General features: G+C 38.2%; 1 protein-coding gene across 6 annotated transcripts in view; it reads right to left on the bottom strand.

Moving 5' to 3' along the window:
- Positions 1–511: 511 nt before the first annotated feature.
- LOC6050393 (latrophilin-like protein LAT-2) overlaps positions 512–20474 on the bottom strand; it is a 161192-nt gene continuing 141229 nt past the window's right edge. For all 6 annotated transcript variants that reach the window (XM_038264008.1, XM_038264007.1, XM_038264009.1 and 3 more), the window contains one exon: positions 512–1262. In XM_038264008.1, the coding sequence (XP_038119936.1) occupies positions 849–1262 (414 nt within the window). In that variant the 3' untranslated portion in view covers positions 512–848. The remainder of the gene's footprint in view (positions 1263–20474) is intronic.

The following is a 20474-nucleotide window of genomic DNA, read 5'->3' as shown; positions in this document are numbered from 1 at the left end:
TGAACATGTTTTGCTTCTTTTAATATTTTTCAATCATTTTAAAATATGGCAAAAAATACAAAAAAAACTAGAGTATCTCCAGAATGAGAAACATAAAATATATTTAGAAATATTTCCAAGAAGTCAAAAGCAACGAAAACCCCCAAAACCCATCACAATAAAACACCACTTCATAGCTTAATCCGCTTAACAACAAAAAAAAAATGGTGCCTTGTTCCAGGCCTAACAACGGTGACCTAAAACCAGAAAACAAGCCAAACCACTATATCCCGCTTACAAACTCGACGACGACGACGCCAACCCGGGATCATATTCGAGGGATCAGATGCAAGTCACGTTTGTTTGGTGCGTTGAGTGGCCATATCCATCCATCCATCCTTTGTGACACACCGAAGGGAAGGGTGAGGAAGTTGTTCGGGATCACTTTAAGCTTAGAAGGTGGAAAATCGATTTTCTTTTTGAGCGTGTGTGCGCAGGGGATTTTTGGGAGACTTTGAAGAAGCTGTGTTTGTTTTTTTTTTTGCTTTCTATAAACATTGATTTTTTATTTCGTTTCTCTTTATGCAATACATCTGATATACACACTCTGCGTAGGACAGTAGGTTCGTGTCTCTGATATGTCCTAGGTTGCCTCTATGTGACGGTAAATATTCTTTTTAAATAGTGATATATGTTTAGTGATATACACATTGTACACAATTGTATTAGCTTCCAATTCCAGCCTGGATTCGCGCTGCTACCGATGCCATGTGATTTGATTTCTCAGTGCATCAGTTATTGTCACTACACACAGAAAAAGCTAGCCGAAGAAAGGGGGGTGAGGGGGGTGGTCAACAAATTCCGGGACCTCACACCGAGGCCGGAAGTGGGCTGCGCGGGATCTCGTCGATGGCCAGCGAGGTGGACAGTTCCCCGCTGAAGGCACAGTCCAGCGCCGACGGAACAACGGCGTCGCACCGCTCGACAAAGTTCCGCTCGCAGTAGGCCATCCTGACGAAGGAGTCGTCCGTTTCGTCGCCGATGCCGCCGTCCACCAACATCAGCTTCGGACTGGGTGGGACGGCCTCCGAGTACGCCTGGTAGACGGCCGGCGGCGGAATGTCCTCGTAGTTGGGGTTCGTCACCGAGAGCACCCCGTACCGGCCGCCCTCGCCGTCCTTGAGGCTGTGGTACGTGCCCCGGCGGGACTTTTGGCTGCGCGGGGCCGAGTACAGCTTCAGGACCTTGCAGTTGCACGACACCAGCATCGCTATCACCAGGCCCTGGCGAAAAAAGAAACATAGAAAAAAGAGGGGACATGTTATTGAAAAGTTGATGGATTTTTTGTGTCAGTGTTGCGGGAAAAAAGCATGTTTGTGTCATGTAAATCGGAACATATTTCAATCACCGTTTCGTCCTTTGTTGTGGGCGGTCGAACGGTGAAATTGATTGATTTATTTTCAACAGGGTTGGCACAAAGCGGAACCTTTGCACATGAAAAACGATCCTCCTGGTCAATCGTTGAACGTTGAATTTCAATTAAATGTTGTAATAGCATGTTGTCGCTTCCACCGCAGACATGATTTTAATTCAAGGATTGAAAAAAACTTTAATACAGACTCATTGCAAGCAGTGCTTGAGAGGATGTTTATCAAAAGATATCTACATGTAGTAAGATATCAATGACCGCCTTTGGCCGTCATCTTGGATTCAAACATTCAAAATTGCTTTAGCGTAGTTCATGGGTCATACTTAAGCTTGACCATCAAAAATAAAATGAGGAAAACATTTTTTTTTTATCGAGATTCGATTATCCGAAGTGAAATTGTTCCGAGGCCTTCGGATAATCGAGTCTGGACTCTATGAGCCAGGCGGCTCCTAATTTGTGTATAATGCTCATATATTTTAGAGGAGACGCATGGCTTTTTAGGAATTTATCGAGTTTTTCATGCTTGAAATTTAAATGAGCGTCAGAATAATGCATTGCATTAAAATTAAGTCATTTCGATTGAATCGGGTTCGAGGAAACCTTTTCTCAGTGATATTGAAAATGAAAATTGACTTCGTATAGCTCAAGATTCAAAATATATTGCTGTATAAAGGAAACGGTTTCAGTATTGGGTATGATAATGCAATTCAGTTTTTGCTTTTTGGATGTTTTTTGACTGATCCTGACTCAAGACGGTTTCAAAAACATCCAAAAAGCAAAAACTGGAAATTTGGATTATTGAACCCTTAAAAAAAAACCTCCAGTATTGTTCTCTTAACGGAAAAAATAGAATGATATTAATTTCAATAAATGAACGTTGCTGCAGATTTCTACTTCTTCCTGAATGTTGCATGCTCAAATCTGTGTAAAATTTAAACAATATAGCTTAAAGGGATTCTAAACGCAGGGAAACGCATTTTAAATTAATTTCAGCAGATTGTACTGAAATTTCCATTGAAATTTTGAAGTTTTTTTTTGAAAAAAAAAAAAAAATTGTTTTGATCCCTGATTATTGAAGGGGGTAAAGTATACAAAAACATTAAAGAAAATTGGATTTTTTCTCTTGATGAACATCCAAAGATTTTCTTTTGATGATGATTATTCCATCGCATATCACAAATCAATTTTATGAATATAACTCGTGTAAGTAAATTCTCACTATTACTCGACACCCTTGAAAACCCATGAAAATTTAAATTTTTCAGTATCCGTCTAAGAGCATCTCCACCGGTGCGCACATAAATGAGTGACTATTTTGTTCACCCACAGCGCTACTATTTTAGTTTAGTCACCCTTCCCACACCGGTCGTTGATAAAACGGGTTGGCAATATAGTCACTGCCAACCCCACCGGGGGTGAGTATCATCTTATTTTGACGTTTCAAAATAAAATTTGTTTCAGTTTATTGGCATGACCAATTTGCCAAAATCTTCAAAGCCAGTATGTAGTAATTATTTCCAAAAAAAAAAAAAAAAAAAACTGGATTGGCCACAACCTGGATTGGTCCGGGTTCCCCGGGGAATGTTCCGTTGGAGCGACATTGGCAGCACCGTATGAATATGGGCAATATTGGTGTCAAACTTCACGATTTTTAAAATCACATATGGAAATTACGAAAACTGACATTTTAAACGGACTGGCCAGAACCCGGATGGTTCTGGGTTCCCCGGAAGATGTTCCGTTGGAGGGACATTGGCGGCAACGATGGATATGGGCAATATTGGTGTTAAATTTCACGATTTTCAAAATCACATATGGTAATCACGAAGATGGACATTGTGAGTGGACTGGCCACAATCCGAATTGGTCCGGGTTCCCCCGGGGATGTTCCGTTGAGCGGATATTGGCGGCACCGTATGAATATGGGCAATTTTGGTGTCAAACTTCACGATTTTCAAAATCACATGTGAAAATTATGAAAATGGACATTTTTAACGAACTGGCCACAACCCGGATGGTTCCGGGTTCCCCGAGGAATGTTCCGTTGGAAGGACATTGGCCGCCCAGTATGAATATGGGCAATATTGGTATCAAACTTCACAATTTTCAAAATCACATGTGAAAATTACGACTTTTTGAGTGAACTGGCCACACCCCAGGTAGTTTCGGGTTCACCGGGGGAAGTTATATGTATATGTTGGTGTCAAACTTCACGGTTTTCAAAATCACCTATCGAAATGACGAAAATGAGCATATAAAGTTTATTCGTCACAAACTGCATCAGTCCGAGTTCCCCGGAGTATGTTTCGTTGAAGGGACCTTATCGGCACAAATGAATAAATAACAAATATTGAAGTTGAAAAGAAATATCAAATGATTTTTTCTAAAGTCATCCACAATCCACAATTTAAATAAATTCAAAAAATAAATTCCTTCAATGTACCTTCAACGGAACATCGCCATGGGAATCCGGACCAATTCGGATTGTGGCCAGTCCACTCACAATGTCAAATCAAATCAAATTATTCGCTCTACAGCATTGCCTTGGCGTTCTCGATTGCGAGATTCCTACTCGAAACTAGGTGTCCGAAGGCTTGATTGTTGAGGCAATTGCAAACCTCTTTTTACACCTTAGCTTCCATCCACCCCGGAATTCAAACTGACGACCTTTGGATTGTTAGTCAAACTGCCCACCAGCGACTCCACCGAGACAAGACCCAGGGAGACGACTCCTACACCTGGACTGAGCTAACGACCTAACCTTTTTAGGTTAGTCCGGGGCCAACATTTACTTCCCGTCCGACGGAAGGCGTGATCAGACAAATCTCATCTCGAAAAATGCCACCGGGACCGTCTGGAATCGAACCCAAGCCAGCTGGGTGAGAGGCAATCACGCTTACTCCTACACCACGGTTCCGGCCCACTCACAATGTCCATTTTCGTAATTTCCATATGTGATTTTGAAAATCGTGAAGTTTGACACCAATATTGCCCATATTCATACGGTGCCGCCAATATCCGCTCAACGGAACATCCCCGGGGGAACCCGGACCAATCCGGGTTCTGGCCAGTCCGTTTAAAATGTCAGTTTTCGTAATTTCTTTATGTGATTTTGAAAATCGTGAAGTTTGACACCAATATTGCCCATATTCATACGGTGCCGCCAATATCCGCTCAACGGAACATCCCCGGGGGAACCCGGACCAATTCGGATTGTGGCCAGTCCACTCACAATGTCCATTTTCGTGACTTCCATATGTGATTTTGAACATCGTGAAATTTAACACCAATATTGCCCATATCCATCGTTGCCGCCAATGTCCCTCCAACGGAACATCTTCGTGGAAACCCGGAACCATCCGGGTTGTGGCCAGTCCACTAAAAATGTCCATTTTCGAAATGTTCATATGCGATTTAAAAAATCGTGAAGTTTGACACCAACACTGTCCATATTCATAGGTGCCGCCAATATCCTTTCAACGGAACATCCCCGGGGAACCTGGGCCAATCCGGGTTGTGGCCAGTACAATGAAAATGTCCATCATCAATGTCCAGTTCCGTGGAACCATAAAAACCATTAAAAAATCTTGATTTTCCTTTCACTTCAAGCAGATGTCAAATATTTGTGCGCGCTACTAGTGGGCGACTAAATTTGGTCACCCGCTGTTCACCGAGGGTCGAGCTGCTATTTTATGAGCGCGTTTGTGAGCGACCGGTGTGGGGATGAGTGATGGTGGAGCGCTTCCAAATCCTTACTGCGCGCGCCCGGTGGAGATGGTCTAATAAATAAAATTAATTAAGGCCTAGTAAACATTTTGAAGCTTCTGATCCTATATGATTTTTTTTGTGAAGGCGTAAAACTTTTGTGCCAAGAACACACAAAAACATCTTTAAAATAATATCGAAACATACTTATGTTGCATTACGCATATTGACCTGCCCAATTTTTTTTGTTATTTTTTTTTGACGTAGACTTACGTCTTTGTCGAAGGTACCGGGGTGCCATTTCAAAAAACCCGGGCCGAAGGCCCTGGATTACTGCGTCATCCGTCAAACGCTTATATCTTCCTTCCCTCTAATCGAATCGACACGATTTATGTTCCAATCGATTCGAAAATTATTCAGCAATTTGCTATAAAACTTTAATTGTTGGCAAAATAGTTTAACTATTGAGCAGTTCTCTAGGATTTCGGTCATTCGATTTTTTTTGTATTTTTTAATCCGACTGAAACTTTTTTGGTGCCTTCGGTATGCCCAAAGAAGCCATTTTGCATCATTAGTTTGTCCATATAATTTTCCATACAAATTCGGCAGCTGTCCATACAAAAATGATGTATGAAAATTCAAAAATCAGTATCTTTTGAAGGAATTTTTTGATCGATTTGGTGTCTTCGGCAAAGTTGTAGGTATGGATACGGACTACACTGAAAAAATAATACACGGTAAAAAAATTTGGTGATTTTTTATTTAACTTTTATCACTAAAACTTGATTTACAAAAACACTATTTTTAATTTTTTTATTTTTGATATGTTTTAGAAGGCATAAATGCCAACTTTTCAGAAATTTCAGGTTGTGCAAAATCACTGACCGAGTTATGAATTTTTAATCAATACTGATTTTTCAAAAATCGAAATTTTGGTCGTAAAAATTTTCAACTTCATTTTCGATGTAAAATCAAATTTGCAATCAAAAGTACTTTACTGAAATTTTGATAAAGTGCACCGTTTTCAAGTTATAGCCATATTTAAGTGACTTTTTGAAAATAGTCGCAGTTTTTCATTTTTTTAAATTAGTGCACATGTTTGCCCAGTTTTGAAAAAAATATTTTTGAAAAGCTGAGAAAATTCTCTATATTTTGCTTATTTGGACTTTGTTGATACGACCTTTAGTTGCTGAGATATTGCAATGCAAAGGTTTAAAAACAGGAAAATTGATGTTTTCTGTTTCACCCAAACAACCCACCATTTTCTATCGTCAATATCTCAGCAACTAATGGTCCGATTTTCAATGTTAATATATGAAACATTTGTGAAATTTTCCGATCTCTTCGAAAAAATATTTTTGGAATTTTCAAATCAAGACTAACATTTCACAAAGGCCAAACATTCAATATTACGCCCTTTTAAAATGTTTGTCTTGATTTGAAAATTCCAAAAATATTTTTTTCGAAAAGATCGGAAAATTTCACGAATGTTTCATATATTAACATTGAAAATCGGACCATTAGTTGCTGAGATAATGACGATAGAAAATGGTGGGTTGTTTGGGTGAAACTTAGAAAACATCAATTTTCCTGTTTTTAAACCTTTGCATTGCAATATCTCAGCAACTAAAGGTCGTATCAACAAAGTCCAAATAAGCAAAATATAGAGAATTTTCTCAGCTTTTCAAAATATTTTTTCAAAACTGGGCAAACATGTGCACTAATTTAAAAATGAAAACTGCGACTATTTTCAAAAAGTCACTTAAATATGGCTATAACTTGAAAACGGTGCACTTTATCAAAATTTTAGTAAAGTACTTTTGATTGCAAATTTGATTTTACATCGAAAAATGAAGTTGAAAATTTTACGACCAAAATTTCGATTTTTGAAAAATCAGTATTGATTAAAAATTCATAACTCGGTCAGTGATTTTTGCACAACCTGAAATTTCTGAAAAGTTGGCATTTTATGTCTTCTAAAACATATCAAAATATAAAAAAATAAAAATAGTGTTTTTTGTAAATCAAGTTTTAGTGATAAAAGTTAAATAAAAAATCACCAAATTTTTTTACCGTGTATTATTTTTCCAGTGTAGTCCGTATCCATACCTACAACTTTGCCGAAGACACCAAATCGATCAAAAATTCCTTCAAAAGATACAGATTTTTGAATTTTCATACATCATTTTTGTATGGACAGCTGCCAAATTTGTATGGAAAATTATATGGACAAACTAATGATGCAAAATGGCTTCTTTGGGCATACCGAAGGCACCAAAAAAGTTTCAGCCGGATTAAAAAAATACAAAAATTAAAATTGAAGAAAAAAGACCGATTTCGTAGAGAATTGCTCTATTGAAACAATTGAATGTTTTAAAATGTTTTCAAAATGCACAGATTTTGCAAGCAAAATGAGCGCTTCCCACTCACGGACGGGAATGTCAAGTACCTATTTTGAGGGAAAAATCATCCGAGCAACGCGACCGAGTGTCGGTCGCGAAAAAGGAGGGGAAGTAGCGGGCCGAAACATATATAAGAAACTGCGCCAGATTTCAGACCATCATTCACGTCTCAGACGTCGGACCGGCAGCAGCAGCAGCAGCAGCAGCAGCAGCAGCAGGAGAGAGACCAGAACAGCAGCAGCAGGAGAGAGGGACCAGAACTGGAAAAGAAGCGCGCATCGCCTTCTCGTCGTCACCGTCAGCCAGTTGCCTCTCGATGGCCGGACCGTTTGGATCTTTCGTGGTTGCCGTGGTTCGGAGTTGCCTCACTCCCCGTCCCTCGTCCCACCCGGGACGAGGCATCAACGAGATGAGGCGCGCGCCTGCTGCCTTCCGCTGAAGAGCCTCTCGTGGGTCAAGCCGTGGTTGTGAAACAACAACTAGCTCGTCGCATTCGCGGCGAGCGCTTCTGAAAGAATTGCGTCGTGTCCAATTCCAAACTGTTGAAAGAGTTGCCCTCATCCCTCGTTCCACCCGGGACGAGACAGCGAGCTAATTTCAATTTAAATTTCAGGAACAAATTTTGGTCTTTGGGGGCCGGACCGTTTGGATCTTTCGTGATAGGGGGTGAGGATTTCCCAACTCTTCGGAGTGGCCCACTCCCCGTCCCTCGTCCCACCCGGGACGAGGCAGCAACAGGATGAGGCACGCGCCTGCTGCCGTCTCACCAAACAGTTGCCTCTCGTGGGTCAAGCCATGGTTGTGGAACAATCAGGAAGGGGGTGAAGACTTCCCAACTCTTCGGAGTTGCCTCACTCCCCGTCTCTCGTCCCACCCGTGATGAGTCGGTGAAATGCCTTTCAGGAACTAGTGTTGGACTTCGGGGGTGCCGGATTGCACAGCTTTCTGAACCCCTCTCTCTCCACCACATTATTGTAAGGTATGCACTTCGGAAGAAACCGGTCAAGAAAAATTTAAAATGGACAGCAGCGGCAGCGCAAGCAAGTCAGAGAGGGTGAAGAAAAGCCCCAAGAAATCGCTCCCTCTCCTTTGTTCTGCTGTTCGTAAAGCTGTTTCTTGACCCCTTTCCTTCCGATCTGCATACTAGCCTTATGCTACCAAACTTTCATTCGGTTCGCGAAAAAAACGTTTTTCGTTAATCTCTCCTCCATTCGATGTTTCCATTGTTTAAATAAGGCTTTCTTGTCAAAGATTTACCAACACATTCAAAGTATGGTTACATGGCAGTTGCGGTCCGATTGAGTTGACTGGAGTGTGTAAGTTCTGTTTTGTCGGGGGGCCCATCTCCCATTTACAATCTTATTCCGTTAATGTATTTCAAGTATCTAGCTAATTCTTCAAAATTAAAATATGGAAAACTCTATGTTTACATCTCAAAACTTTACGTAGTCTACGCCATTCCGGTTATGTCTGTGACATAACTACTTTGACTTTTTGTTAATTTAAAACACTTTTTTCGCATGTTCAAAAATAGAAGGCGTCGTATAGCCCCTCCGTCACGAGATATCAAAAAATTTACCTAGGTCAGGGACATGAACGGCCATGATCGATGACGACCAACTTTTTCAAAACTCGTGATGTTCATAAGCAAACCCCTTATGTCTATATATTAATTTTTTTGTAATTGTCTGATCTACAACTTTGTAGAACATTGTTACACTCTAAAAAATAACCCTGCAAAGTTAGAAAAAACACGAAATTTTAAAATGAAAAATTTTGTTCTAAATGAAAAAATGACCCTTCTGGGTCAATGTAGATTCGAAAAGTACATTAAATTTCCCATAAAATGACATGTTCCAAATTTTTTTACAGCCGAGTATCGGAAAATGGGAGAATTTTTAAAACATTTTTAGTGTTTTTTTTCGATGAAAAATACGTTTTTTTCGGAATTCTGAGTACGCCATCAAATCGGGCGTCTAATTTTACATAAAAGTCCCTTTGACACCAGATTTCTATCTCATCACCGTTTCAGGCTGCAAATTATTGAAAAACACCTCTTTTTTCGCATGTTCAAAAATGGAAGGGGTCGTACCGCCCCTCCGTCACGAGATATCAAAAAACGGACCTCGGATTCGTGAAAGTTACCCCTTAGGACAAAGTTTCACGCAATTAGAAGAGGGGTCGGGGCATCTTTTCCCGATTTCGTGTGAGTTGGTAGAGAATTACCCTGATATAGTTTTTAAGAAAAAAAAATCAATGTTTATATTTAGTTAACTAAGTTTATAAGCTTTTTAACAAAATACATGAATTCGAAGCACGAATCAAAAGTTTTCACATTCAACATGAAATTTTTCAATTGAAATTGCTTATAAATTTGGAGATTTTTTTTTAATTGTGTTTCAAAAACACATATTATTTATTATTTACAAACATATTCAACCTTCTCCTAGTGAAAAATTGTCCAAGGAATCCGAAAATGCATTCCGTTTTCTGATTAAATCATTGAGAAACCCGTGACACTTTGAAAAGTTTAAAATAATGACTTTTATCAACATTTTCTTAACGATAGTTAACTAATTTTTAAAACTTTACAACATTTTATGAAAAGTTCTTCTTGAGGTACTTTAAACACATCTCTACCACAGTCAGTTTCATTTTCACTTTTCATTTTGCGGAAAAATTGCGAACGTATCAAAGTCACCCCGTTTTACGGTATTATAAACCCCTTGCAATTTGTTTTTTCAAGCTTGTAAAATCACTAAGCCTAAACATAAACGACTGTCAAAATAACATACGACGATTAGCTGATTCTTCTTTTCCTTTATGTTATTTTTAAAGCTGTTAATTTTTACGGCTTGTTTTGATTCATCACGCTTATTGCTTGTTTTGTTTTGATTTTTGGGCAATAAACCTTGGTTTTTCTTTTATTTTTTTGTAAATTTAAAACACTTTTATTGAAATTTTGATACCCGTTGCCCGCATCTGGGGCGTCGGGTTTTGAATTTCCCGGGAAATGGGAAAAATATTTTTGAATAAGTCTTAAAATCGATGTTTTCATTTATATTTGTTTACTTTTCAACTTTTAAATCACAGTTGAGCTCAAAACAGTATCTATTTAAAAAAAGAAGAAAAAAAAACGTTGAAATTGATATTTTTTGTGCTATGTTGTGCTTCGGATTTTTAATAAACCACAATTTTAAATTCAATGTGATTCAACTTTAATAAGTATCGTACGAATATGAATATTTTTATGACTAGCAAAGCTTAGAAAAATCATTACAAAATGTAAAAAAACAACAACAACAAATAAAATTGTAAGTCTTGACTTTAAAATAAGTTTAGAATTTCATGTTTTATATAAAATATATTTTACAAATAATCTTCAAGTCACTGCCGCCAACTGGGGAGAATCAAGACTACAGTCGACTGCAGTCTGAATAGGTACAGGAGATTCTAGAGCAATAAATTTGATAATCTGTGTACTAATTGTTTTGTTCTGTTCCTGTTTTAACCCAAATTAGTTAAACAAATCAAACCATTATGCAAAAAATGGCTTAAAAGCTGTCTTAATTCGTTACAATTGTTGCTAGATAAAATATAATAAAATATGATATTTTTTTCAAATTTGATATCAGAAATATACGTAAGGGACCATCCATAAACCACGTGGACACTTAAGGGGGGGGGGGGGTATGGCGATTGTCCACGATCCATACAATAGAGTTTTTTTGTATGGACAATTGTCCACGAGGGGGGGGGGGGGGGGTAATAGATTCCCAAAAAAGTGTCCACGTGGTTTATGGATGGTCCCTAAACATGAAACCCATATTTTTAAATATATAAAATAAAATAGAAAATATTTTATTTAACGAGGCATTTTGCTAAATTTTTAAATTTTTCCTAATAAGCCAAATCAATACTGATATACAGTCCACACTCGATTATTCGAAGGCCTCGGAATAAAAACAATTCGGATAATCGAATCCCAAAAAAATTTTTTTTCGCTTTCTTATTTTTGATTGTTGAGCTTAAAGGTAAGAACAAGATTGTCCGTCAGGCCTGGACGCAAACGCAAAATTCTGTGCCTGTCATCATAGCCTGTCAGCACGGGATTGAAACTCGTCTGAAAAACCTGTATCATTTTCTCACTTAGAACAGTGGCGCCACGTGGTGGTAGCTGCCCTGTTTATTACACTGTGAAATTTTCCATGGCCAATCCAAGGAACCAGAAGGTGACAACAGAAATGTTCGTCCAAAAGGGGTGCTGCAAAAAAACTTATTATTTCTAACAAATTTTCGAGCAAATCAGCAACGAAATACAAGTTTGACAGTCGAACTACACTTAAAAGTTGGATTTGTTAAAATGTGGTCGCAGAATTCAAATTTGACATTTGAAACAAGAAAAAGAAAAAAAAAAACGAAAAAAATGGTCCGTGATTCGATTATCCGTAGTCTTATACAAACCTTCGGATAATCGAACTTCGGATAATCGGGGCTTCGGATAATCGAGTCTGGACTGTATGCCGAATATAACTTTTAATGCTAGAAAATTCTTAGCGATTACTAAGTGTGCAACTGTTCATCTATTTGCACAACCAAATCTGAGTTTTCCGACCAAAATTTGATTTGTTAATTTTGAGAAAAAAATCCCGGGATTCGGGAATTCCTGGTTTTGGAAAAATCCCGGGCTTTTTAAACTCATAAAATACTTTAAGTATTCATTCAGCTAGTGAAATTACATCAAAATATTTTATAATTCCATTTTTAAACATACATTTTCTTAACTTGTTGAATATTTATATTAATTGATTAATTAATTAATAAGGCACTCGTTTAGCCATACACAAATAATATGGTTACACCAAAACTTCGTTTTTCTTTTTTTTAATGGATGAAGCCTAATAAACTGATAAAAAAATCACAAAAAACTACAGTCATGCAAAACAAGCATCCTAATAAAACATTCGGTTTCAAAAACGATCCTTCCCGACACTTTTGGTCGAGGCTTCCGAAATCGAAACCGGTGCAATCGGAAGAAAAGCCGACCCTTCTTTCTAGAGGAAAATCTATGCTTGCTCGTTCAACAACCCAAAACATGGTGTAATCCAGCTATAAATGTCGGATATTTGCCTTTCCTTGGCTGGGTTTGGTATGGGGATGGCCTTAAAATTTCTCTGTTTGTATAATTTTGTATCCCATCTTCAAAGGATGTGCTATTTTTATGACTGGGCAAACAGATACGTTTTTTTTTTTGAAGAAAGTTGATTTTTTCGACTCGGTATCCCTACCGAGGCAGGGTTCGTAAAGACTGGATTTGCTCAAGAGACACCGGTAAATCCAGTAAGCCCGTTGAATTCGTCTTCGCTGCCAAACCGCCCTCTGCGAAACTTATCTGCACACACACGTGCACATACACACCTGTCAGCACGTGAGTGAAAGATTAGATGTCGATTGCGCGTTGCTCCCACGGAAAGTGGATTTAATCGACCGAAAATATCTTGCTCGGAAAGGTTTCACGGGATTTATTTTTGTTGGTTGCCGTGCCATTTGCTGTAATCTACTCTCTTTCTGCAGATTAAAATGATACAACTTGGGGGTTTGCTTCTCCTCGATTAAGCCAGAAAATGATTTCATCGATGGGATAGCAGATATTTTCTAAAGAGAAAAGTTTTTATTCGCTCCTCCTCGTAATAGAAAAGTGTTTCAATTATTCCACCGGGTCCAACTTTTAATTGCCATTCGATAGCCGATAAGGGAGCAAAGTTAAAATTCAACGCACACGTACAATTTCCCCCTCATCGAGCTGGAAAAAAGGGTACACGTGGGCGAAAGTTTTCCCCGCCAGCATCATTGCACTCCCAGTTGGGAGATTCTTTCCTGATACTTTCAACCTCGCGGAATACCTCTCCAAACTCAAAACGGCCTCTTGAGTGGTCAAAATGTGATCTTTCGCCAAATTGATTGCGCCCCAAAGTATGCAATCAATTCAGTTTTAAGCGAGAAATCACGCCTAAAAGTGCTGCTCCTCCTCCGTCAATGACCGGCTAAGTGCTTCTGATAAGATAAAAACCACTTCTGGAAAGATAATTTCCCTCGAGGGTTTTCTCCCAGCGGTGTCGGATCGGAAATTGAATGAAATTATCAAGTTTTTGGCCGGCCGCGTGGGAGGCTGGGCTAATCTGTTGAGTTTGAAATTTTCAAAAAAAAAAAAAATCATTCGCGCGAAATGGGCGCCAAGTGCGAAACTTTCGTTAAATCACTTTACGACCAAACCCCAAAGTTAGAGAGTGGAAAATCGTGTTAATTTTAGAAGTTGATTTCCGACGGTGAGAGAGGGAGAGAGTGAGTGGGATTGCGTTGGGAACAGTTTTATCTGCCGCTGGACAAGGGTCATTGCCTGGAGGTGATGACAGACGGACAGACAGTGTGAGTTGTGTGTTGTTCGCGGGTGTAATGAGATGGCACCAAAGTTACGTAAAAAGTTTGAGCTTTGCGCTAATTTTGTTTTTGGTTGGCTGATGTGAAATTATGAGATACGAATGAGACTGTTTTTTGAGAGAGTTTGTTTAGCAAGTTTTTTGAAAATGAAAATTTAAAAACAAGTTAACGTCATGATTCGAAATCCGGACACTTAGTAGCATATCATTTTTGTTATAGCTGACAAAAAATCATGTAATAAGTTGGAAATGTAGAAATATCATCAGGATGTAGTATAAACAGTCAGTTTCAAGAAAATGCATGCAAAATATGTCTTTTCAAACAATTTTTCATTAGAATTTCAAAATTAAGATGACTTGTTGTGCTTCGAATCCCGGACACTGATAAAAGCTGATTCGAAATCCGGACACTTTTGCTTCGAATTCCGGACACTCGATTCTACTTATGAATCGCACAAATTTGGACTGAATTGTTAGTGAATGGCATTCTTTAGGTCTCAAATAAGCTGTTAACATCAAAACAATCGATGGTTTATATAAAAATTTGCTAGAATGTAAGGAAATCGTAACCATAAATTTCTGCTTTGCCTTCCCGGTGCTTCGAACGCCTATGAAATATTTCAAGTGAAATGTTTCGCATTTTTGGTAAACTTATAATTTTATTGTATTTAATTGTTTTGGCATTAACTACAGCGTTCAAACGAACTTTAAATGAAAGTTGATGTTGGAGTTCATCAAATAACACAGTTTTGGCATTCATAATGCGAACTTATATCCAAATAATTGATAAAACAAGATGAAGTGTCCGGGTTTCGAAGCGTCCGGGAATTCGAATCATGACGTTACCCTTTTTTTATTTATGGGATTCGCAGTTTGTTTTGAATAAATTTGCGAGATTGTAACGTTACGCTAGGTTTTCTTATGATTGCATAATATCAATTCAAAATATACACAATTAAATTAAATCCTCTTTTCTAAAATAGTTTGCTTACTATTATTTAGAAGTACCGCCATCAGGGGGGGGGGGGCGGTCTGGGGGGTGAGATTGGGTCATACAAATTTCTGCATTTTTGTATGACCCAAGCTCACCCCCAGACCCAATGTCACCCCTGTTGACGGTATTACATTATTATTTATTATATAGTCACATTTTTTTTCAGCTGGAACTTCAATATTTTGCAAATTCTTGCTTGATAAAAATAAATGCTTTGAAAGCAGGGTGTTCATAAAAGAACTGCCATAAATGGTTTGAATTTATTAGATACAATGCTGTGAAAAACAGTTTTCAAGGTTTTTTAATACTTGAATATACCAGGTCTTCTAATTTTTTAAAGATACAAAACTGTTTTTTTATATCGCAAAGTTTATTCTAAAAAATAATAATGAGAAAAATTTAACTTATTTTTTCATATTTAAATTGCCAAAAAACCAAAATTATGAGAGTTTAAAGATATAGTAATAAAAACTATAAAAATATCCCATCGAAAACAAGGGGGGGGGGGGATCTGGCAAAATGTGACGTACTTTTTGAAGGGGGGTTCAACCTTGTGTGACAAAGTGTGACATACACCCAAAGGAAAAATATAATTTTGGCGGATTTTTGCGAGACATACTTTATGGATGACGCCTTTTAGTAATTTTTTTTTCTAGTGCTTTGGGAAAGTTGCACCTTCTTGCATTTTTCGTGAGCCTTTATGCAGCACTGACTGATTTTTGAGCATGAGCATGAGAAACCACCCATGGTTGTCCTTCTCCGTTGCTGAACAGGACCATAATATCCCATCAGCACAACCGGTCACACGCTTCAACGATCAAATGATGTTTCCCTTATCAACAGCATGCATGAATGCGCTGAAAAGATAAAACATCATGATCATCAAAACTAGAGCCGGTGCGAATAGGAAACAGTCGTTGGCCACCAACGGCGCCCGCCATGTCAGTTTGTAGATCTCGAGGGAATGGGACGGGAATGTTAGTTAGCACAGGCTGCTACCAAGGGTGGGTTCTATACGATATCCACACCCCCGCGTGTGCCGGAAAACTACTTCTACTTGGGATTTTGTTAGTGGGTAAGGGTAATGGCCAGGATTCAACATAGAGGATGATGATGCGACCCAATAATAAATAAATTTTGTTTAATGGTGTGATGTATTATCAGTCGGAGTATGCGGATGAGACTATTCCCGGTTATTTGGTGTTGAGTTTAGCATAAATGATTTAATCTTAGACAGCCGGCTGTAAAAAGATAAAACCAACTAAAATGCGTAAACGCGAAACCGCCCCGATCGAAATACACACACAATCGGGGAGACAACAAAGACGGAAACGGCAACGAAAATCCTGCGTGAGGACCGCGACACGCACCGTTCAAATTCTCCAACGCAACTGTCAAACATCCCGAAACCGCCCGGATCGAAATACACACATAATCGGGGGGACAACAAAGACGGAAACGGCACCGAAAATCCTGCGTGAGGACCGCGACGCGCCTTTATGCAGCACTGACTGATTTTTAAACATAAAAATCAAAAAATCTCCTAAAAGAGGCGTGTTTTTTTTCACTGAAATATGATAATATTCACCAGGGAATGCTGACATATTTTGTGTCAAAAAAAAGTAATATTACATCAGGTTCACAATTTTACACATTTTAAAGGTAAAATTACGCAAAAAAGAGACCTTTTAAAACACTTTTTTTCTCTGTGACTTAAATCTGTCAACGCAATTTTATTTGAAGTTTACATCTTCTTCCTTTCTAAGGAAAATAAGTAGAAACGAAATTTAGCTAAACATGCATTAATTGAAAAAAATAAATAATATTAAAACACTTTTGAATTTCAGGACCATTGGAAATTAAGGTTACACCGTAGAAAAAAATATTTAAATAAAAACTAACTTAATCCACCTATGTGGTTGTTGCCTTCCTCACTTTTTACCAACATTTGGTGATGTGATGGGTTTGGACACAAATTATATCTTCTATCTTCTATCTATATATCTTCTACAAAATTTCGACGGTTTTGTTCGAACGCGAATCAATTCAACACGAAACGTCCGATCGAGGTGCTCTTTGTTGCGTTGCGTTCGTATGGTAATGGCCTATCTACAATCACTTAACTTAGAAAATTTCACTTAGCTTAGGAGTTTGAATCAATGGAAATGAATCTGATCTTCTACAATGAAAAGGAATAAAATTAGAAACTTGACGTATGGTTTGGAAAATTTCAAAAACTACGGTAATGGCATATCTACAATCACTTAGCTTAGAACATCTAAGTAAAGTAGTTACTTAGGAAAGTCTGCAACTTACGTTCGTCATCCACAATCAACTTAGAAAACTTGCTGGGATGATATACGTTGCTATGCAGTTGCATGGCTTTCTACCTAAGGTACTCGCGATTGAGTGTGTAGTAGTGCGGTTGTCAAAATCGCTATCTCTGACTCTCTCACTCCACTGACATTGACATTGTTTATGTTTTGGTTTTCCTGGCACGGCCCTTTGTTCTTTTGTTATTGTTTTGGTTTTAGTGGCACGGAGTCATGCACTCACACTAATGCAAAGCAAGATGACGAGTACCTTTGATATACAGCCTTGATGCAGTTGTTTGTTTACCTTTGATATGGAAACGTCAACTTACCGTAGATTTTGAAATTTTCCAAACCAAACGTCAGTTTCTAATTTGATTACTTTTCCATTGTAGAAACTCAGATTCATTTCCATTGATTCAAATTCCTAAGCTAAGTGAAATTTTCTAAGCTAAGTGATTGTAGATAGGCCATAAGTTGACGTTTCCATATCAAAGGTAAACAAACAACTGCATAGCAACGTATATCAGCCCAGCAAATTTTCTAAGTTGATTGTGGATGACGGCCGTAAGTTGTGTACATTTTCTAAGTTTTACTTTACTTAACTATTCTAAGCTAAGTGATTGTAGATAGGCCATAAGTTCGTGAGTCCAAGGAAGGTTCTTACCAGTAGCGTGCCCAGCTCCTCGAGGAAGGTGGGGCAATTATATGGACGTTTTGAAAATTTCGTTGTTTGTGGACGCCCCCTGACTAAAATTAGAACAAATTTCTGAGGATGGTGGGGCAGTTGCCCCATGTTGCCCCACCCTGTGCACGCTAGTGGTTCTTACGCCAAAAAGTTACAACTTTGGCCACTCTGGAACCGATTCCGGAAAATTTGCAGATTGTATGGGAAAGATTAAAATCAAGTTTTGATCACAGGAGGCTGAATAAGCAAAAAAGTCAAAAACGTCAACAAACGAAAAAAGGCAGAACGAAGTTTGTCAGGTAAGGCTTGTACACAAATGTCACATAAGCGGTCATAGCTTGAGACTGAGCGTTGCCAGATCTTCAATGTATTGGACTCATTGGAAAGGTCTTTTGATGACCTATCTAACGATGGGTTGGATAATGGATCCGGACATAGTTTACATACATTTAAGTGAGATCCGGCATCAAAAAAGTACATAAATATCACTTAAGTGGTCATAACTTGAAACAAGGTTGCCAGATCTCCAATGTTTTGGACTCATTGGAAAAGTCTTTCGATTACCTATCCAACGATGGGTTGGATGATGGTTCCGGACACAGTTTACATACATTTAAGTGAGATCCGGCATCAAAAAGTACATAAATATCACTTAAGTGGTCATAACTTGAGACAGGGTTGCCAGATCTTCAATGTTTTGGACTCATTGGAAAAGTCTTTCGATTACCTATCCAACGATGGGTTGGATGATGGATCCGGACATAGTTTACATACATTTAAGTGAGATCCGGCATCAAAAAAGTACATAAATATCACTAAAGTGGTCATAACTTGAGACAGGGTTGCCAGATCTTCAATATTTTGGACTAATTGGAAAGGTCTTTCGATTACCTACCGAACAGTTCAGACTCGATTATCGGAAGGCCTCGGAAAAATTTCACTTCGAATAATCGGAACTTTGGATAATCGAATCGAGAAAAATATTTTGTTTTCGTTGTCTTATTTTTGATTGTCGAGCCTTAATTACGCTAAAGTTATTCAGGATGTTTTAATCCAAGATGGCGGTCAAAATGGCAGTGAAACAATTTTGAAATTTAATAGGTAGTCAACTATTCAAATCTTACTAAAATAGAGTCGGGAAACTCTAATTTGATGTTTCAAGAAACTCGATTATCTCCGGATTTACTTCACGGATTTTGACCGTTTTGGTCTTATACGTTCCGTATTGGGGTCCCATACGTCTCTATATAAAAATTGCCATGTTGTACATTTTTAGAAAGGTATTTAAAAGACATTATAAGACAAGTAACATTTTATTTTTTGGCAGCAAAAAAGGAACATTGTTATTACATTTTGAACCTTTTCGAACCTGTTTCCATCCCTCGGTGGGCCTGATCTTGTTTAATGCCCCAGACTATGCTTTTACGTATTTTTCGGAAAATTATAATATTTTGGTACCATTTTATAGAGTAAAATGTAAAAACAAGTAAAAAAGTAGGTTACAAATATGAAAGTCTAAAGAGGCAAATGTTAACGATTAGCGGTGGCCAAGTACTGGACTGGATGCGGGGACATACCGTACCAAACGCTCCAGGTAAGTTTTAATGCAAAAGAAATTATGTGAACATTAAAATTAATCATATAATTAATAGATAAATACAGATAAGCAGTCGATTTTTCTGATGTGGCTTGATTAGCTTTTAAAAATTGAAAATCTACATTAGAATAACTTCTAGTAATCTTGATCTTTGATTAAGATGATTCAGGGTATTAATTAAACATGTACTTATTAAATTGAGAGTAAAACGTGACTTCAGTGCCCTTGCGAAAATCAAAATCAGCCATTCACACAGCATCATTGATTCCCCCTCTTGTACTTACACACTGATTTAGTATAAACAGATGCTCATCGCATTACATCACGAATAAGCAAAATGCTGCAGGAATTGATACCGTTGCCTGTCTCCGACATGACTCCAAATTGAGCCCTCTCCCTTGTTTGTGTGTGTGTGTGTGCGTGTGATTTGCTCTTGGCGGGGGCGTTGAAGCGTTCACTTTTCTTCTGCCCTGAAAGTGCCTCCTGGCTCTCTCGAGTGGAAACCCGCCCAACCATGGGAATGGCAGTCGTGTCGGTTTTTTTTGCATGCAAGATGCTTTCTTTTATTGCCTGGAAGCTGTGTGACGGAGCAGGGAAAGAAGCACTTTCTTTTTTCCCCCGGCTTCTCTCCTAGGGTATTGTATTATTTTCCATTGGTAAACATACACACACACACACACGTGCTTGTCATGTTTTGTGCTCACGGGAAGCGGAAAGTTGGTACACTTTGGTGGAAGAAAGTTGGTTAAAAATTGAAAATTTAAAAAAATGTCTTAAAACTCATTTAATCTTATTTTATACAAAATTTAAATGTTTGGATCAACCTGATTTGAGAAGCTTTGTTGAAAAGCACCATTGTAAAATTGTGTGCAGCGTGATTTTGGATTGATTCTAATTGTTTGAAAAGTAGATGAAACAATAGTCAACTGAT

Source organism: Culex quinquefasciatus, chromosome 3 (genome assembly GCF_015732765.1).
Source record: "Culex quinquefasciatus strain JHB chromosome 3, VPISU_Cqui_1.0_pri_paternal, whole genome shotgun sequence".
NCBI lineage: Eukaryota > Metazoa > Arthropoda > Insecta > Diptera > Culicidae > Culex > Culex quinquefasciatus.
Note: the sequence above shows the minus strand (reverse complement) of the source record. Positions and strands in the feature narration are given on the sequence as shown.